Raw genomic sequence first — 15,030 nt, 5'->3', positions numbered from 1 at the left:
CGCCTGCCTCTGCCTCCCAAGTGCTGGGATTAAAGGCGTGCGCCACCACCGCCCGGCCGAAGTTAGACTTTAGAGAACCAAATAACCCTATTTAAAAATGGGAAAATGGCTAAACAGAGAATTCTCAACTGAGGAAACTTGAATGGCAGAGAAGCACCTAAAGAAATATTCAACATTCTTAGTCATCAGGAAAATGCATACCAAAACAACTCTGAGATTCCACCTCACACTAGTCTGAATGGGTAAGATCAAAATCTCAGGTGATAGCAAAAGCTGGTGAGAATATGGAGAAAGAGGAACACACTCCTTAATTGCTTGTGGGATTGCAAGCTGGTAAAACCACTCTGGAAATCAGTTTGGTGTTTCCTCAGAAAACTGGACATAGTCTTACCTGAGGACCCATGTATACCACTCTTGGGCATATACCCAAAAGCTGATCCAATACGAAAAGGCAGCTTTTCAAAGTTTACATTCCTTTTCTATTTGATTACTAAGTGTTTTAAATAATTTTTCAATGTATTTTTATCTCACAGAGAAAGTATCATCATGTAAATAATCACTTAATTTTCAAAGGAACTACTTGTCCAACTCAATTTCTGAAATTTCTGAAAAATACTGCAAAATTGAGTACATTTGACATAAAACCATGATGGACAGCAAGATGAAATAAACAGAATTTTTTTATTTTTCTGTTTTTTTAAAAGATTTATTTATCATATGTATGATAAATCATATATGTGTAACATATATATATGTTATATATATGTAATATACATATGTATATATATATAAGCATATATATATTATGAGTACACTGTAGCTGTCTTCAGACACACCAGAAGAGGGCATCAGATCCCATTTCAGATGGATGTGAGCCACCATGTGATCACTGGGAATTGAACTCTGGATCTGTAGAAGGGCAATCCGTGTTCTTAACTGCTGAGCCATCTCTCCAGCTCCTAAAATAAACAGAATTTATTTATAGATTTGGAGCTTGCTGGCCTTCTTGATTTTGCCATTAGAAACATGTCTTGCTAGAATATGTTGATGATTTTCTGTATTTTTAAATAAAAATTACATTTATTTACTATATGTGGATATATGCATCCTATAATGTGTGTGTAGAGGTGAAAGGACAACTTCCAGGAGTAAGTTCTGTCCTTTCATGATGTGGATCATAGAGATTGAACTCAGGTTTTCAGACCTGAGAACAAGTGACTACTCACAGAGCCATTTTTGCTGACTTGGAATATGTTCATGATCTTTTGAACAGTCCATGGAAGGTCACAGGGATATTAGTCTCCACTTCAGCCCTGGCAATTTCACTCAAGTCTTTGGCATTCAGAACCAGAAGATATGCAGGCTTTTGTCCTGCCCCAGGGCTCACTACCACACTCAGAACCACACCTGTTAATTGAGACAGTTTTGAGATTTTAAAGTCAGGTTTTAAGATTATCTGACATTATATAGGTAGTAAGGTGGTATTACATTAAGAAATAGAAATCACATAGAAATAAGTCACATAGAAAACCATATGAATTATTGTGATTTTGGTTCTTTAATAACCTGGCTGTGTGACCACTTGAAGGAACACACTAAACTCTTCCTGGACTAGCACTATCCCCAGGAAGAGCGTGACCTTGTTTGTAATAAGCCACCACAGTTTCTTACTACAACAACCAGATCAAAGTATTAATTCATCAGTGTTGACTAAGGGAGCAGATCTATGTTCTTATCTTTAATATAAGTTTTGATTAAGTAAAAATGTACACTTTAAAGCTTTTAAAGCAGAGGAGTATGTTATAACTATAAATTTCAAGACTTATATGTAAGTTTACTTCTTTCAAACAAAATGAAAACTTAGTTTTTATACTTTTCAATGAATGGTGTGAATATAAAACCACTTATCAGAAAATGGCCACCAAAATTATTTATCATTCTTCTATGGTTTCCCATATTTTAAAATTTTAACCTTACAGAATATAATATATTATCCTTACCTTACATTAATGTTTTAAAATTCTTTTATTATTATTTTTATGCATATATTTATTTTGTCTGCATAAGTGCCTATGTACCATATATATCTGGTGTCCACAGAGATCAGAAAAAGGTTCTAGGTCACCTGAGGATGAAGCTACAGTTGGTTGTGAGCTATAATGTGGGTGCTGGGAATTGAACCCTGTCTTCAAAAAGAGCCAGCAGTGCTCTTAACCACTGATCTAGCTTTCCAGGCTCCCTAGCATTAATGCTTAATCAAGACTGATGCTATGTAATACAGTTGTTTTATTTTATGCTATGACTCTTGTTCCTGCTTAGCCTTAATTTACTAAAACAAAGAAAGAAGCACTAGAGTCCAAGACATGCACATTCATTGATCTGCTAGAATATTTTATTTCTTTTCTTAGAACTCTATCTGATTATTCAGAAATATATTTTGGTGAACAAAGGGAATTAGAATTCTTACTGTTATGCCCTTTCTTATCCCTTCCATTCAGAGCCTCACTATGATGCAGAAGGTGTTTTATTGTGGTGTTTTGTTTTTGTTTTTGTTTTGGTTGGTTGCATTTTGTTTTTTTCTAGTAGCAATCTATAAGATTTGACCACAGAAGTTCAATTCATGTGCAATTCCATTAACTTTAAGAACCACTGTTTGAAATTTAGTAAATAATCAGCCCAACCCCTTTCCTAATAGTGAACACACTGAACTTCAATATATAGGAAAGTCCAGATACACTCATTGCTTCCATTACCATCATCTTCTTCCAGAGCATCTGGTTGAGAAACAAAGATGGGTTCAGATGGGTAAGAATCCGGCTCCTGCCACATCCACATTTCTTTAGTTTTGACATTCAGCTTACAGAGCTGCTTATGCCCAAGAAAAAGCAATTGGTTAATTAATGAGCTTCTTTACTTGACTAGCATATGACTCAAAGATCTATTGGATGTTAGAAGTATGCTTTATTACCTTGTCTGGAACAAAGTGATTCAACCCAAGTCCATATGCATAAGTATAAGGTTTTCCCCCACACTTCTGGTAATTGATCTGAGGAAATTCAAAGGCTTCAAAACAGAACATAGGTACAGGAAAAATTCAATATCTTTAAGTAATCATTGATTAACTTTTCAGCTTTTTACTAGATCATCTTACCTTGACGGGGCCCTGAAAAGAGAACCTCAGGTTCCAGCCATATGGTCTCATCACTGCACAGAATGGCTGTGGCAGTTGTATGGGGGAGTGTGACTAAATTTCTGCCCGTGTCAACCTAAGAGAGAAGATAACAGAGGACACCATGAGAAAGAAATTCAAGTATCTATAAATGCAGACTTCCCAAACTTTTCCTTCTTTTTTTTAGAAGTCACCATGTAAGGAAAACCACCACCCCCACCCCCACCACCACCACCACCAGACAAGAAGACTAGCTACTGTATCCACCTTGGAAGTCTCTCAGATGGCATAGTGGTAGGTTATAAGTAACCTGCTGGAAACATATTGTTCAGGGTTAAATGTCTTGTCTCTAATGTGACAACCATATTGATTAGTTTAAAATTCACAATAATGGTCTTAGACTTCAGAATAGGAGGCATGTGACATTGTCCTGTCCTAAAAGTCTATTCTTTCATGCAATCAATCAGTCAGGCAAGTCAGTTTCTTAATCACTAACTTGTGTGCTAGGCATCATGTTAGGTACTAGGAAGGGAAAGGATATTTAGGGATTCTCCAGTTGTCTACAAGTTCAGCATTACAAATGCAATTGGCATGACTGAAAGCATCTTGGTCATTTGGTTACATCACAAGCACTTATTGAGAACTTCCTGTAGATTATAGGTTATATTAGGTGTTAGAGAGACAATTATAAAAAGGATTGAAATGGCCTGTGTGTGTGTGTTTGTGTGTGTGTGTGTGTTTGTGTGTGTGTGTGTAATTTAAGAAACAACATGAAAGCATTATAATCAAGGGATTTTGTAATATTGTGGGATAAATGAAAACATAGGTGACACTTACCTGTGGGTAGGAAAGGACAGGGCATTACAGTGGGCTCATAATATAAAGTCAATGCCAATAATAATATGTCAATGTCAAGTAGGTAGAGAAAAGTTTCTGTCTGTTTTAAGGAGTCAGAAAAAGACAAAGCCTGAGAACAACCTAAAGTTGAAATTTAACTTCAGATAAAAATGAGAATAGGATTTTTCAATTCAGGAAGAAATAAGGACTGTGCAGGGAGTAATTGTAATAAAACTACTTAGCATGCTTAACATACTTATACTTGTGAATAAACAGGTGTGGTTGGAAGTGTCTCTGTGACAGTGAAAAGTTGAAGTTTTGAAGCCCTGGTAAGACTAGAACCTAAACCAGAGAAAGAAAAACTTTAGGGCTCAAGGCACAGCCTGGAAGTATGGAAATGGCTTCCTGTTTCTATACATTTGGAGTTTCTGAAGACTCTGAATGTGTGGGTCCATGTTGGGGAAGATCAGGGAAGAGAGCAATAGAGGAAATGTCAGTTCAGACCTGACTACAACCCTACACATACAGTGGTAAAAGGAAACTCAGTCAAAAAGAAAACAAGACTGGGAACATGAAGAATAAGCAATAAGAAAGTGTTGACATCACACACAGAGCTGTCATAATCACACCCAACATATACTATCAAAAAGGACTGGCAAAACAGCCAACTAGTCAGTCTCTGTCTGACACCTCCTTTTATATACCACCTTAATACAGAACACTAATACAACATCACTATGACAATGCTAATGAACAGTAGCAGCAGTTTTTATTTAGATGCCAGGCACTGTGCAATCCATTTGGTCATATTAATGTGGTTATCACAGCAGGTAAGTCCTGTCTTTTTCTTTCTTTCTTTCCTTCATTCTTTCTTTCTTTTTCTCTTTCTTTCTTTCTTTCTTTTTTCAAAACAGGGTTTTTCTGGATTGCCCTGGCTGTCCTGGAACTCATTCTGTAGCCCAGGCTGGCCTCGAACTCAGAAATTCACCTGCCTCTGCCTTCCAAGTGCTGGGATTAAAGGCGTGCGCCACCACTGCCTGGCTAAGTCCTGTCTTTCTTCCATTTTACACATCTGAGGAAATTTAGCCTCAGATGAAGCACTATGCCAAAGTCACAGAGCTAGGGTGTGCCTCCATCCCAGTCTTAACATACTGCCTGCTTGGCCAGCAGCTGAGTTAGGAACCAATACCCATGAGGAAGTCACAGAGGATCTTAGCGACTCAATTTCTTCATCAGTGAGATGAAGCTGTTCTCAGAGAAAGTTAAGGATTTGAGGAAGGACCCTATGAAAATAGGCCCTCCCTCTTTTTTTTTTTTTTTTTTTTTAAATTATAGTTTCTGAAGAGCAACAGCTGTCAACTGCCTGAGGATAAAGTGTTTATTATTTTCTAGCTGGGATATATAAAAATGAGATGAAATTATATTGTCAAACAGAAAACCTACTAAGCCAGATTTTTAAAAGGACATTTATCTCCTCTCATATACATGTAATGGTACACACACACACACACACACACACACACACACACACCTTAGATGATTGTATGAAAACAGTAGGAAAATACTTCTGGATCATATTTTATATTCTTTTTTAAAATTTATTTTTTATTAGATATTTTCTTTATTTACATTTCAAATGATATCCCCTTTCCTGGTTTCCCCTCCAAAAAATATTCTTATTCCCTCCCCCCCCACCCCACCCCCCGCTCACCAACTCACCCTCTTCTGCTTCCTGGCCCTGGCATTCCCCTACACTGGGGCATATGAGGGTCAGTGAAGCTTTTATTCTATTTGGAGATTAGCAAATACACTTAATAAAGTATGCAGTGTACCATGAATATAGAAATAAAAATAGAATAGTAAAGGGATTTAAAGAGTGAAGAATTTGTGGGTTGAAATTTTAACATGGGGTCAGGGTAAGTCTCTTTGTAAAAGTGGTATTTGATACAAAACTCTTAAATGAGGAAACCTGCAATGCACTCAAGCAGGGAGGGAAAAAACTGTCCTAATCTAGGAGAATGGTACTGAGTATGTTCCAGGAGTACCAAGGATAAGTGTAGTGGTAAATTACAAGACTTTGTGGAGAGCTAATAGGCTTAGATTGTGTAAAACACATGGGTTATAGTGAAGACCTGAGCTTTCACTGTGGATAAATGAGAGAAAAATATATAAGGATTTTGAGTAGGCAAGGAAGACACTGAGATTTATTCTTTTTTAAAATTAATTTATTTTTTTTACACTCCATATTCCATTCCCCACATGATTTATCCTCAAAGACATCCCTCTGCTTTGTTGAATCTACACTTGGGTATTTGTTTTGGTGATGGGAGTAAAAATGCAACATTGGATTCAGTAAAACCACTTTGTTTTATAGTACCCCAATCTAGAGAAAATGATTCTAGTTGGGCAGGTAACATTGCAGTCAGTGAGACAGGGGAGATGGAGTTGAGAATTTCCTGGTGACTAGTGTTTGAAAGTGAGAGAGATAGCAAGCCCAGCACCATGTTGTCTGATCTATTAAAGGTTGGTATTGTCCCACAATGGTTAGAACTATTATAGGAGGTACAGTTTTTGACTGGGTGCAGTTTTAGGTTTTGTTGCTTGCTATTACATTGAAAATTGGTGGTAGTGGTTGATAACTTGAACCTTGAGATTCAGAAGCAAGAAGAGATGTTATTCAGGCTACTTTAAAAGAAATCTATCAAAGCACTGAGGACATAAAAAGGATACTATAGGAGCCAATGACTGAGTTATAGAGTCTTTCAGCAAAAGAAAAATATGTAGTGGTATCTTATTAAGGCAAAATGAGTTGATAGGACTTGGTTCTCTAAGGAAGGAAGATCAGGGAGGGAGGAAGGAAAAGAGGAGATTGCTAGACTAATGTATCAACAGCAAGGATGAGAAAGATTAGCTTTGCTTAGGAAGATAGATATTCAAGGTATGGGTACAAATGCTGCTGAGTGACTGGACAGCAGGAATTATTGATTCTTTTCTTTTTACTTTCATTTCATTTCATATGAAGAGAAAACACCACCATAATTACATATGAAGCTCTAAAAGTGGGAGCTATAATAGTGGAGAGGAAGATCTGGAATATTTAACTAGCAAAATAAGACAATAGATGAAGTTAGGAAATGAAGCAATAAGATTTGTGGTCAGACATTTAAAATTGAACCAAGAAACACGACTATGTGTTTGCTACACTTAAATTTAAACAGACAGCTACAAATATGGAGAAGATAGATAATCTAATTGAACTACAGTGTGATTTTGACAAGATTGATAAAGAATGATTATCTACATGGATGTCGTTCATAATTGTTAACCATGCAAAATGATTTGAGAAAGGAAAGTGAGTATTTCTAGGTCATAAAGGATATTATGTGGTATGTTCAATGGAAAGAAATTTATAGTAGGAGTGATAGCAGGGCAGGTAGCTGTAGGCATCATGTTATTGTACATTGTGTAAATATTATCCTTGTATTATTTAAATGTTGATTTATCTGCCCCCATATTTAGTTGCAATCCAGACACGGCATTGTAATGCTTATTCTAAAAATATCTGGTCTCAATGTTGTATAAATATTGCTCCCCATTTATTCTTGGATTTGTCAATAAATGCTGATCAGCCAAAGGGTGAGCAGAGGAGAGAGTAGGTCTGTACTGCTAATCCCAGCTAGGGGAAAGGGAGAGAGGAAGGAAGGATTTGCCATGAGAGGAGGGATCAGGTGACACCATGGGAACACACCTGGAGTGGGGAAAGCCATATCAATACTGAAATGCAAGTACCTCTGGTATTTTGGCTGTCTGGTGGCCAGTTTAATTTAGAGGATTAAAATAGATTAATACTGCTCAGTAATTGTGCCATAAAGGTTGATTAAATAAATCTTATAGTCTCTGTCTCATTTATTTGGAAGCTAGCTGGGATAAAGGAGAAATTATCACTTTTAAAACTGCACTAACAGACCACATTGCAATATAAAAGGCACAGCTAGAGCGTGGAGTAAATGGGATTGAAAGAGCACTGAAATTGCAGAAGAGCATTTATATTCTAAAAGAGAGTTTAGCTTAAGATTCTCTATTACCCAATCTGTTCTCTATGCCATTTCCAGAGGGACCCATGTCTCACACACACACACACACACACACACACACACACACCATGTACACTTATACTTCCTGAATTATCTCTTACCAATTATATGTTATCCAGATTCTGATAAAGAAAGCCCCTTTATAATCTCTCTCACTCGAATCCATCTTTCCAGCTGTTCTTGCAAACTCCCATCTCTCCTCTGCTTTCAATGAAACATCCCAAGGATTTTGTTATATTTCTATGTTAAATTCCATTTGCTTTTTATTTTTTTAAATACAACTATTTGTCTTAGCAGTAGTTCTTTTTTTCTATCTAAGGAGCCCAATTTCACTTAACTATTATTCTTTATCAGTTTGCAGATATGATTAAAAGCAAAAGGATCAAGTTCTAAGCTATGTTTGCTTTCAACTGCCTCTGATTTAAGCCTTTAGTTCAATGTATCTGCTTCAACACCTTTTGTCCAAGGAGGTAGAATATAGACAGAAAAAGTGGGTGCCCATTTGTTTACATGGGAAAAATATGTTTTTCTTGGTTTTGACTAGTATTATATATATACATATATATATATTAATAATTTTGAATGTTATTTCTCTTGCCAGTGGACCTGCTATATTATTATATTATATTATATTATATTATATTATATTATATTATTTCAACTATAAATCTTCAGAGGAATATTATAGACTCCTCTACCAACTGTCTAGTAGTATTAATTATTTTTGTTGTCTAATGTTATTTTCAGATTTGTAGAAAAAAAAACTTCCTATGCCAATGGATTGAGGACCTGCTTTCTGATCCTTCATTTCTCCAGAATTAAATTTTTTTTTTTAGGATATTTGTATAACTGTCAAAAAGGCTGGGAATAACTGGGTCTGTAGTTATTAAGGAAGTATGCTTTCAAAAGGATCTTGTGAATAAAAAGGCCACAGAATTTGAAATTAAGAAAACTACATATAATCTTGGTTCTGTGGAAGTCACCTTTTCTAAATCACACCATTTTTTGAGCTTCAGTTTCCCCATTTATAAAATAAAAGGTTTAATTATGGTATTTAAAAACTCTTCCCAGATCTGAAATTTCAGGATTATATGTATAAATAGTACAGTTTCCAAGTGAGTTGAAACACTCATGCATAGAAAGTTACCTTGTCAATTGTCAAAGGAAGTACGTATCTCCTGACTTCAGGCTGAGGAGCCTTCATAGCATTTCTTTTTATTTCTTCCCAATTCTCACGTAAATTGGCTAAATATAAGTAATTATAAACAAATTCAAACCTGTGAAAACAAGAAGTCAAAGATGAATACAATTGCAAATAATGGAAAAGAGTCCAATGCAGTATAGGCTGACCTTGAACTTAAGATCTTCCTGCCTCTTTCTCCCAAATGTTGGGATTTAAGGCACGCATCACCACACCTAACCAATTTTAGAGGTGATTCATGACTTTGAAAGCACATATGTCTGATATTACCTTAGGCCACAACCCAGACTGTTATTGACACAAATAATGTCAGAGTCATTTCCTCCTCTTACTCAGTGAGGGAAAATGAAAAGACTTACCTCATGGATATGTTGCAGTAACAGCAGCTTTACATACTCTTTGTTCTGTTCCATTGTCTCCCCTCTGTGTCTTTAGGAGTCAATATATTTTTAATGACTAGACTGAGAATAGCATTTCTGTTTCTATTATTCAGAATGAGGGAGAGTTCAAGGCACTTTACAGTTTCCATTTTCAGGCCTAGTTCAGATCAAGTTGGTGTTCAGTATTAACTCTAGTTCTGATGGTTAGTCTGCCTCTGATTTTCTAAACTCTCTGGTCATTATCATTACATTTTTTGCTATTTTATACCACTTCCTTTTTTATATGTGATTCACATTAAACAACAAGGACTTGCATATTTGTTAAGGCTCTTTGTTTCCAGAAGAAATTGGAGATAGGACTTTTATTCAACATATTTTTTTTTTTACCCTTTCCAGCAACAGAGATCCACAATCAGAAACCCATTGTCTTCATAAGTATTGATATGATGGAAGAGGTTGAAAGGCGAGGTCCTGTATTTATTATTGAAATATTTTCTTCTTTTTTTGTCAGCAACATGAATCCAAACCTGGAAAAGTGAGGAAATGTTTTGATAACTTTTAAGGGAAAAATTATAAAATACTTTCCTTAGAATTACAATGTAACAAATGAATCAGACATACCCCCATGGTTTCATTGGACTCGAAACAGTCCATGTAGTTGGCTCCCCAAAGACTCCATGAAGAAAGAAACTTGAAAAGGTTAATTTTGACTGGAGTCTCCACAAAAACAATATAGTTGGGAGTCAGACCAAAACTGTTCAGAAACACAAACGGGCTTGTGAATGGGAGAGCTAGTTCTCAGTTATGGGTGGGCAGGGATCTACACAAAGTATAGTTACTCTGATCTACAATTTTTACATGGAAGTAATTGCCTTTAAATTAGTTTTCTACAAAGACCTTCCAGATCAGGGTTAGTATCAAAGGTAGGAAAGGGACATCTTTAAATTTAAGCTGTCCTTCAAATTACCTGTGTACATAAGATGGCTTGAACCGGTCACTGCAGGGGAACTGGACAACTACTTCTGACTTGCTTATTGGATCTTCCTTGTCTGAAATAAAGTGATTTTAAAGGCTTTAGAACAACTTTTCTTCCTCTTCTTCTTCTTCTTCTTCTTCTTCTTCTTCTTCTTCTTCTTCTTCTTCTTCTTCTTCTTCTTCTTCTTCTTCTTCCTCCTTCTGTTTCTTCATGTAAAACATCCAAAACAGCTTATATAAGCAAAAATACATTTTAAGATGTGGATTTTTTCAGAGCTTGTTTTCATCTTCTCAGTCATTGGCATATCTTAGTAGAATTTCATGTTGTTAAGGGGGTCTTGAGTGAGAGGTGGTTACCTAAGGATCCTACCAAGTTCCTTATGGGTTAAGGACAAACAATTGTATGTCTTAGAAAGAAGACTCACTCAGGAAAATTTAGAGACAGATGGAGAGCAGGGAGCCATTGTTAGCTAGAGAACTGAGACAGGGGACAAGAAAGTAGCAGCTGAGGGTTCAGGACAGAAAGTAATAGGTACAAATCTGAGAGCACCTGATGGAATGGAAGAAGATTTGGGCTGATATGGGAAAAAAGACACACCAGGCACAGATAGAATTAAAGAACAAACTCCTAAAACTTAATTTTAACTGGCAAACTACTCCTATTGTTGGGTATAGGAGAGACTTCAGAGGTTGGAACGCAATCTTTAGTTTGGGGTAGGACTTTTTATAGGCTCTTGGGAGCCCTTAGGACTTTCTCTCTTTTCTGATTGGTCCTGGTCTGGATATCTTCCCTTCAATAAGTTTTTTTCCCTTCAGCCTGCTATTTACAGTTAGAAACATTTTCAATCTCTTCCAAGAAGAGGGCTCTCCCCAATCCCAGGAGCACCAAATAGTTCTACATAAGAGGCTAATAGTGTTTTCCAGACCTACCCACATTTTGATGACTTCTTTGTATTGTGAAGCTATACTAACCTAGGAAAATCCAAATAGCAGCACATTTGAAAAAGTACAGAGGGAAGAGTACTATAGAGTCACATTTTACAGCAAGTAGAGGTCAGGTTTAAGTCTAAGGAAGTAAAACAGTGCTTTAGTGTGGGCAAAGTGCTCTCTGGTATTGCAAAATTCCTTAGAACTAGAGTATGGATGAACAACATCAACAGCTCTGTCCAATAAGTACTAAGCACACTAAAGTTCACAGGTGAGAAAATAATGTGAGTGACTTCTTAAGTAATGTCAAAGGCCTCACTCCCCAAAATTTGCAGTCATTCCATATAAAGAGGAACTCAATATTTTGTTTGGCACAAGAATAAGGGCTCAGCAAATGTTTGATAGAATTAAATTTATCAAATTTATATTTGACATAATTAATATTTAAATGGACTAGATTTTGAAACATTGCAGAATAGAACTTGGCTTCTTGTTTTCTTGATTTTTCTCATTGCTTACTGTCCTGCCTTTGGATATTGATTACTTGGTAGGATTACAAATGAGAGAAAGTCTTATTAAATTTGAGAGTAACCTTGATACTATGATGTAGATCTGATATTTCTAACAACTTATTTTCAATGATTTGAACACCCTTTTCCCCTACTGGAGGGAAGATTACAACTTCACCTGCTTTCAGTGGAGGGATCTTAATAATGTTGTAGGCAACTGTAAAATTTTTCCCAAAGCAATTGCCAATGTTGTAAACTGTTCCATCACTTTCAATATGTGGATGAGCAGTGGCACCATTGACGGAAATATAGTTGCAAAGATCAACCTGTGGAATGAAAGATGAATCTTTGAGGATCCTTTCTGTTTCAGTTGCACACTTATGAGTAGGACACTGGGTATAGGTTGAGGTCAATAAACTAATACTGGGCTGAGGTTGAGATCAATAAACTAACGGCAGAATATCTAACTCCTTTATTCTAACTATTTGAAATAGATATCATATTAATGTTCTTTATAGTCCTGAATTCCATGACTGGTGCCCTACTTAGCCCTTATTGCTTCCCATTCCCAAGTAAACACCTTAATGTATAGCTGCTTGTATAATTTCTTTGAGCAAAGACTTTCAGTAGCTTTCAATTAGAGAAATTTTATTCCAAATTTCTAGCTTAGTATTCCAGCTTTCAGTTTCACCCTATTGTGTCTCACTGCTCCCTTTTAAACTATCTATACTTTTAAATTACTAGTTCTCAGTTTAAAGTGTTATTATTCCCTACCTGAGATATCAGAGTCACTTTTGAATTTCATAGTGATCAAAGACATTTCTAGTATTTAGAGGACAAAGCCAGGATCATCAGGCCTTTTCAGTGTATGGGGCAGCCTACATTGAACAGCCATCTCTTGTTTAAAGCTTCCACAGAGAATTGCTACAGGTTTAGCACAAAAAGATTATTCTCAGCTTCTGCATAAATGCCCCTTATTTTCCTATCTCTGTGACTTTGATCATGCAACCCTTCAATCTAGAATATTCTTTGACCAAATTCACCAAAGTTACATGTATTCAGATGAAATGCAAAAGTTTAGACTCTGATTTAATCTTTTTTCACTCTAAACAACTGTATTGAGACATACTTTTGTATTTGTTTTCGTTAAGTTTACATTTTCTTAAAAGATTTATCACTTTCTGAATCCTACTATAGTGTGCTTCTTTGATTTCCCCATCTAGAAGTTAAGCTTACTAAAGATAAGCACAATACTTTGCAAACATATGTTAATACATACTGGTTGAGATTGTGTGTCTATTTTAAGTATTTTTCATGAAAAGTGCAAAGTGTATCATTTTCCAATATTTTGATCAATACCGTTTTATTTAAAATATAGCCTTATTTCTAATAAGTATCTATTAAAAGGGAAAATTGGTGCAACAAAGTTGCTTAGAACCACCAATGGCAGTTTTTCAATATTAATAGCTGTTATTTAAGACTGCCATACACTGGATACAAGCTAGCCTATTATACCTGAAGGGTCAGAGACAGTGCTGTGTTACTCATTGCTAATTCTCCTGTATCTTACAGAAGTTTTAATACATGTGAAGGCCTCAGAAAACATTTGTTTTATAAATGAACAAATGTAAGTTGTTTTAATGTTTTCCTCCCATCTATGTATTTCAAATGTCACAGATTAAGAAATAAATTCCACCCTATGTTAAATATCTCATAGTTGGGGACCAGCAAGAAGTCAAAATTTATTCTGTCTCATCTGTTCTTTCTGTCAAATTTATCCTAATGTTTTAATTCTAAGTTTCCAATATTATGTACTTGAGTGATGTTCCCTAAGCACAGTGTCCTACCTGCTTAATCGTGTCCAAGGTCTCTGGGTTAATCTTTGTGATAAAGTTGGTCTCTGTGCATGCATAGTAATCTTCTCCCACTGGGTAGATATTTACAAGGGCATTGTCAGTAACTTCGACACCTTGAAAGTAAGAAAAAAATCTGCAGAAGCAAATGAATTTTGCAGTTCAGTAACTTTAAAACTATATGAACAAAAAGGGGCTGATATGAAATGCAGTTTGGTTTTATTAACCTGGAAAATATATTCTTGCAGGGGTCTGGGAAAGCACAGGTGCCAAATTCTGTTATGACAATCCTCTTCTCAGTCATTGCTCGAACATAAGCATCAGTGCGGATGAATCTGAAGAATATTGAGAAATGGGAAAAAGATACAAGTAGGGTATCCATTCAAGACATATGAAGCTGAGAATCAGTGTGTTTTCATCAAATTGGAATCATGAATCTCTCCAAGTGATTGATAGAGAAATTGAGGCACTGAAAGTTAAGTACTTGATATATGTGATTCTGACATTGGTCAGAATTAGAAAAAGTAAGTGTCCCATATCATGGTGGGTAGTTTTTGTCAACATGATATGAACTAGAATTCTTTGTAGAAAAGAAAACTTTCATTAAAAAGATGCCTCCATCAGATTTCCTGTAGGCAAGTCCATGGGACATTTTAACAAACTAATGATTGATGCAGGAGAGTCCAGCCCACTGTGGATGGTACCACTGGACAGCTAATATAAGAAAACAGGCTGAAGGCTGAAGTGGTGACTCAGCCATTGAGATCATTGGCTGCTCTTCCAGAAGACTTGGATTCAATTCCCAGCACCCATGTTTTGGGCTCACAAACATCTATCTATAACTCCACTCCCAGGAGATCTGGCATGATATTCTGATTTCTACAGGTACTGCATGAGAGTGGTGCACAGATATACATGCAGGTAAACATACACATGAAAAAATGTTTCCAAAACATTTTTAAAGAAAGGAGAGGTAGAGAGAAGAAGGAGCAGGAGGAAGAGGAGAAGGAGGAAAAGGAGGAATAAGAAGAAGAAAAAGAAGAAGAAGAAGAAGAAGAAGAAGAAGAAGAAGAAGAAGAAGAAGG

General features: G+C 36.1%; 1 protein-coding gene across 1 annotated transcript in view; it reads right to left on the bottom strand.

Annotated features, from left to right (window-relative positions):
• Positions 1–1,022: 1,022 nt before the first annotated feature.
• The window catches only part of Rpe65 (retinoid isomerohydrolase RPE65), a 25,713-nt gene continuing 11,705 nt past the window's right edge, over positions 1,023–15,030 (bottom strand). The window contains exons 4-15 of the mRNA XM_031376195.1: positions 14,173–14,280; positions 13,940–14,081; positions 12,271–12,418; positions 10,649–10,730; positions 10,303–10,435; positions 10,069–10,208; positions 9,248–9,377; positions 3,152–3,266; positions 2,969–3,063; positions 2,754–2,865; positions 1,245–1,407; positions 1,023–1,034 (exon numbers count right to left, since the gene is read on the bottom strand). Coding sequence (XP_031232055.1) covers positions 1,256–1,407; positions 2,754–2,865; positions 2,969–3,063; positions 3,152–3,266; positions 9,248–9,377; positions 10,069–10,208; positions 10,303–10,435; positions 10,649–10,730; positions 12,271–12,418; positions 13,940–14,081; positions 14,173–14,280 — 1,357 coding nt within the window. The 3' untranslated portion in view covers positions 1,023–1,034; positions 1,245–1,255. The remainder of the gene's footprint in view (positions 1,035–1,244; positions 1,408–2,753; positions 2,866–2,968; positions 3,064–3,151; positions 3,267–9,247; positions 9,378–10,068; positions 10,209–10,302; positions 10,436–10,648; positions 10,731–12,270; positions 12,419–13,939; positions 14,082–14,172; positions 14,281–15,030) is intronic.

This window comes from Mastomys coucha, unplaced genomic scaffold (genome assembly GCF_008632895.1).
Source record: "Mastomys coucha isolate ucsf_1 unplaced genomic scaffold, UCSF_Mcou_1 pScaffold16, whole genome shotgun sequence".
Classification (NCBI taxonomy): domain Eukaryota; kingdom Metazoa; phylum Chordata; class Mammalia; order Rodentia; family Muridae; genus Mastomys; species Mastomys coucha.
This window is presented reverse-complemented; position numbering and strand designations above follow the sequence as displayed.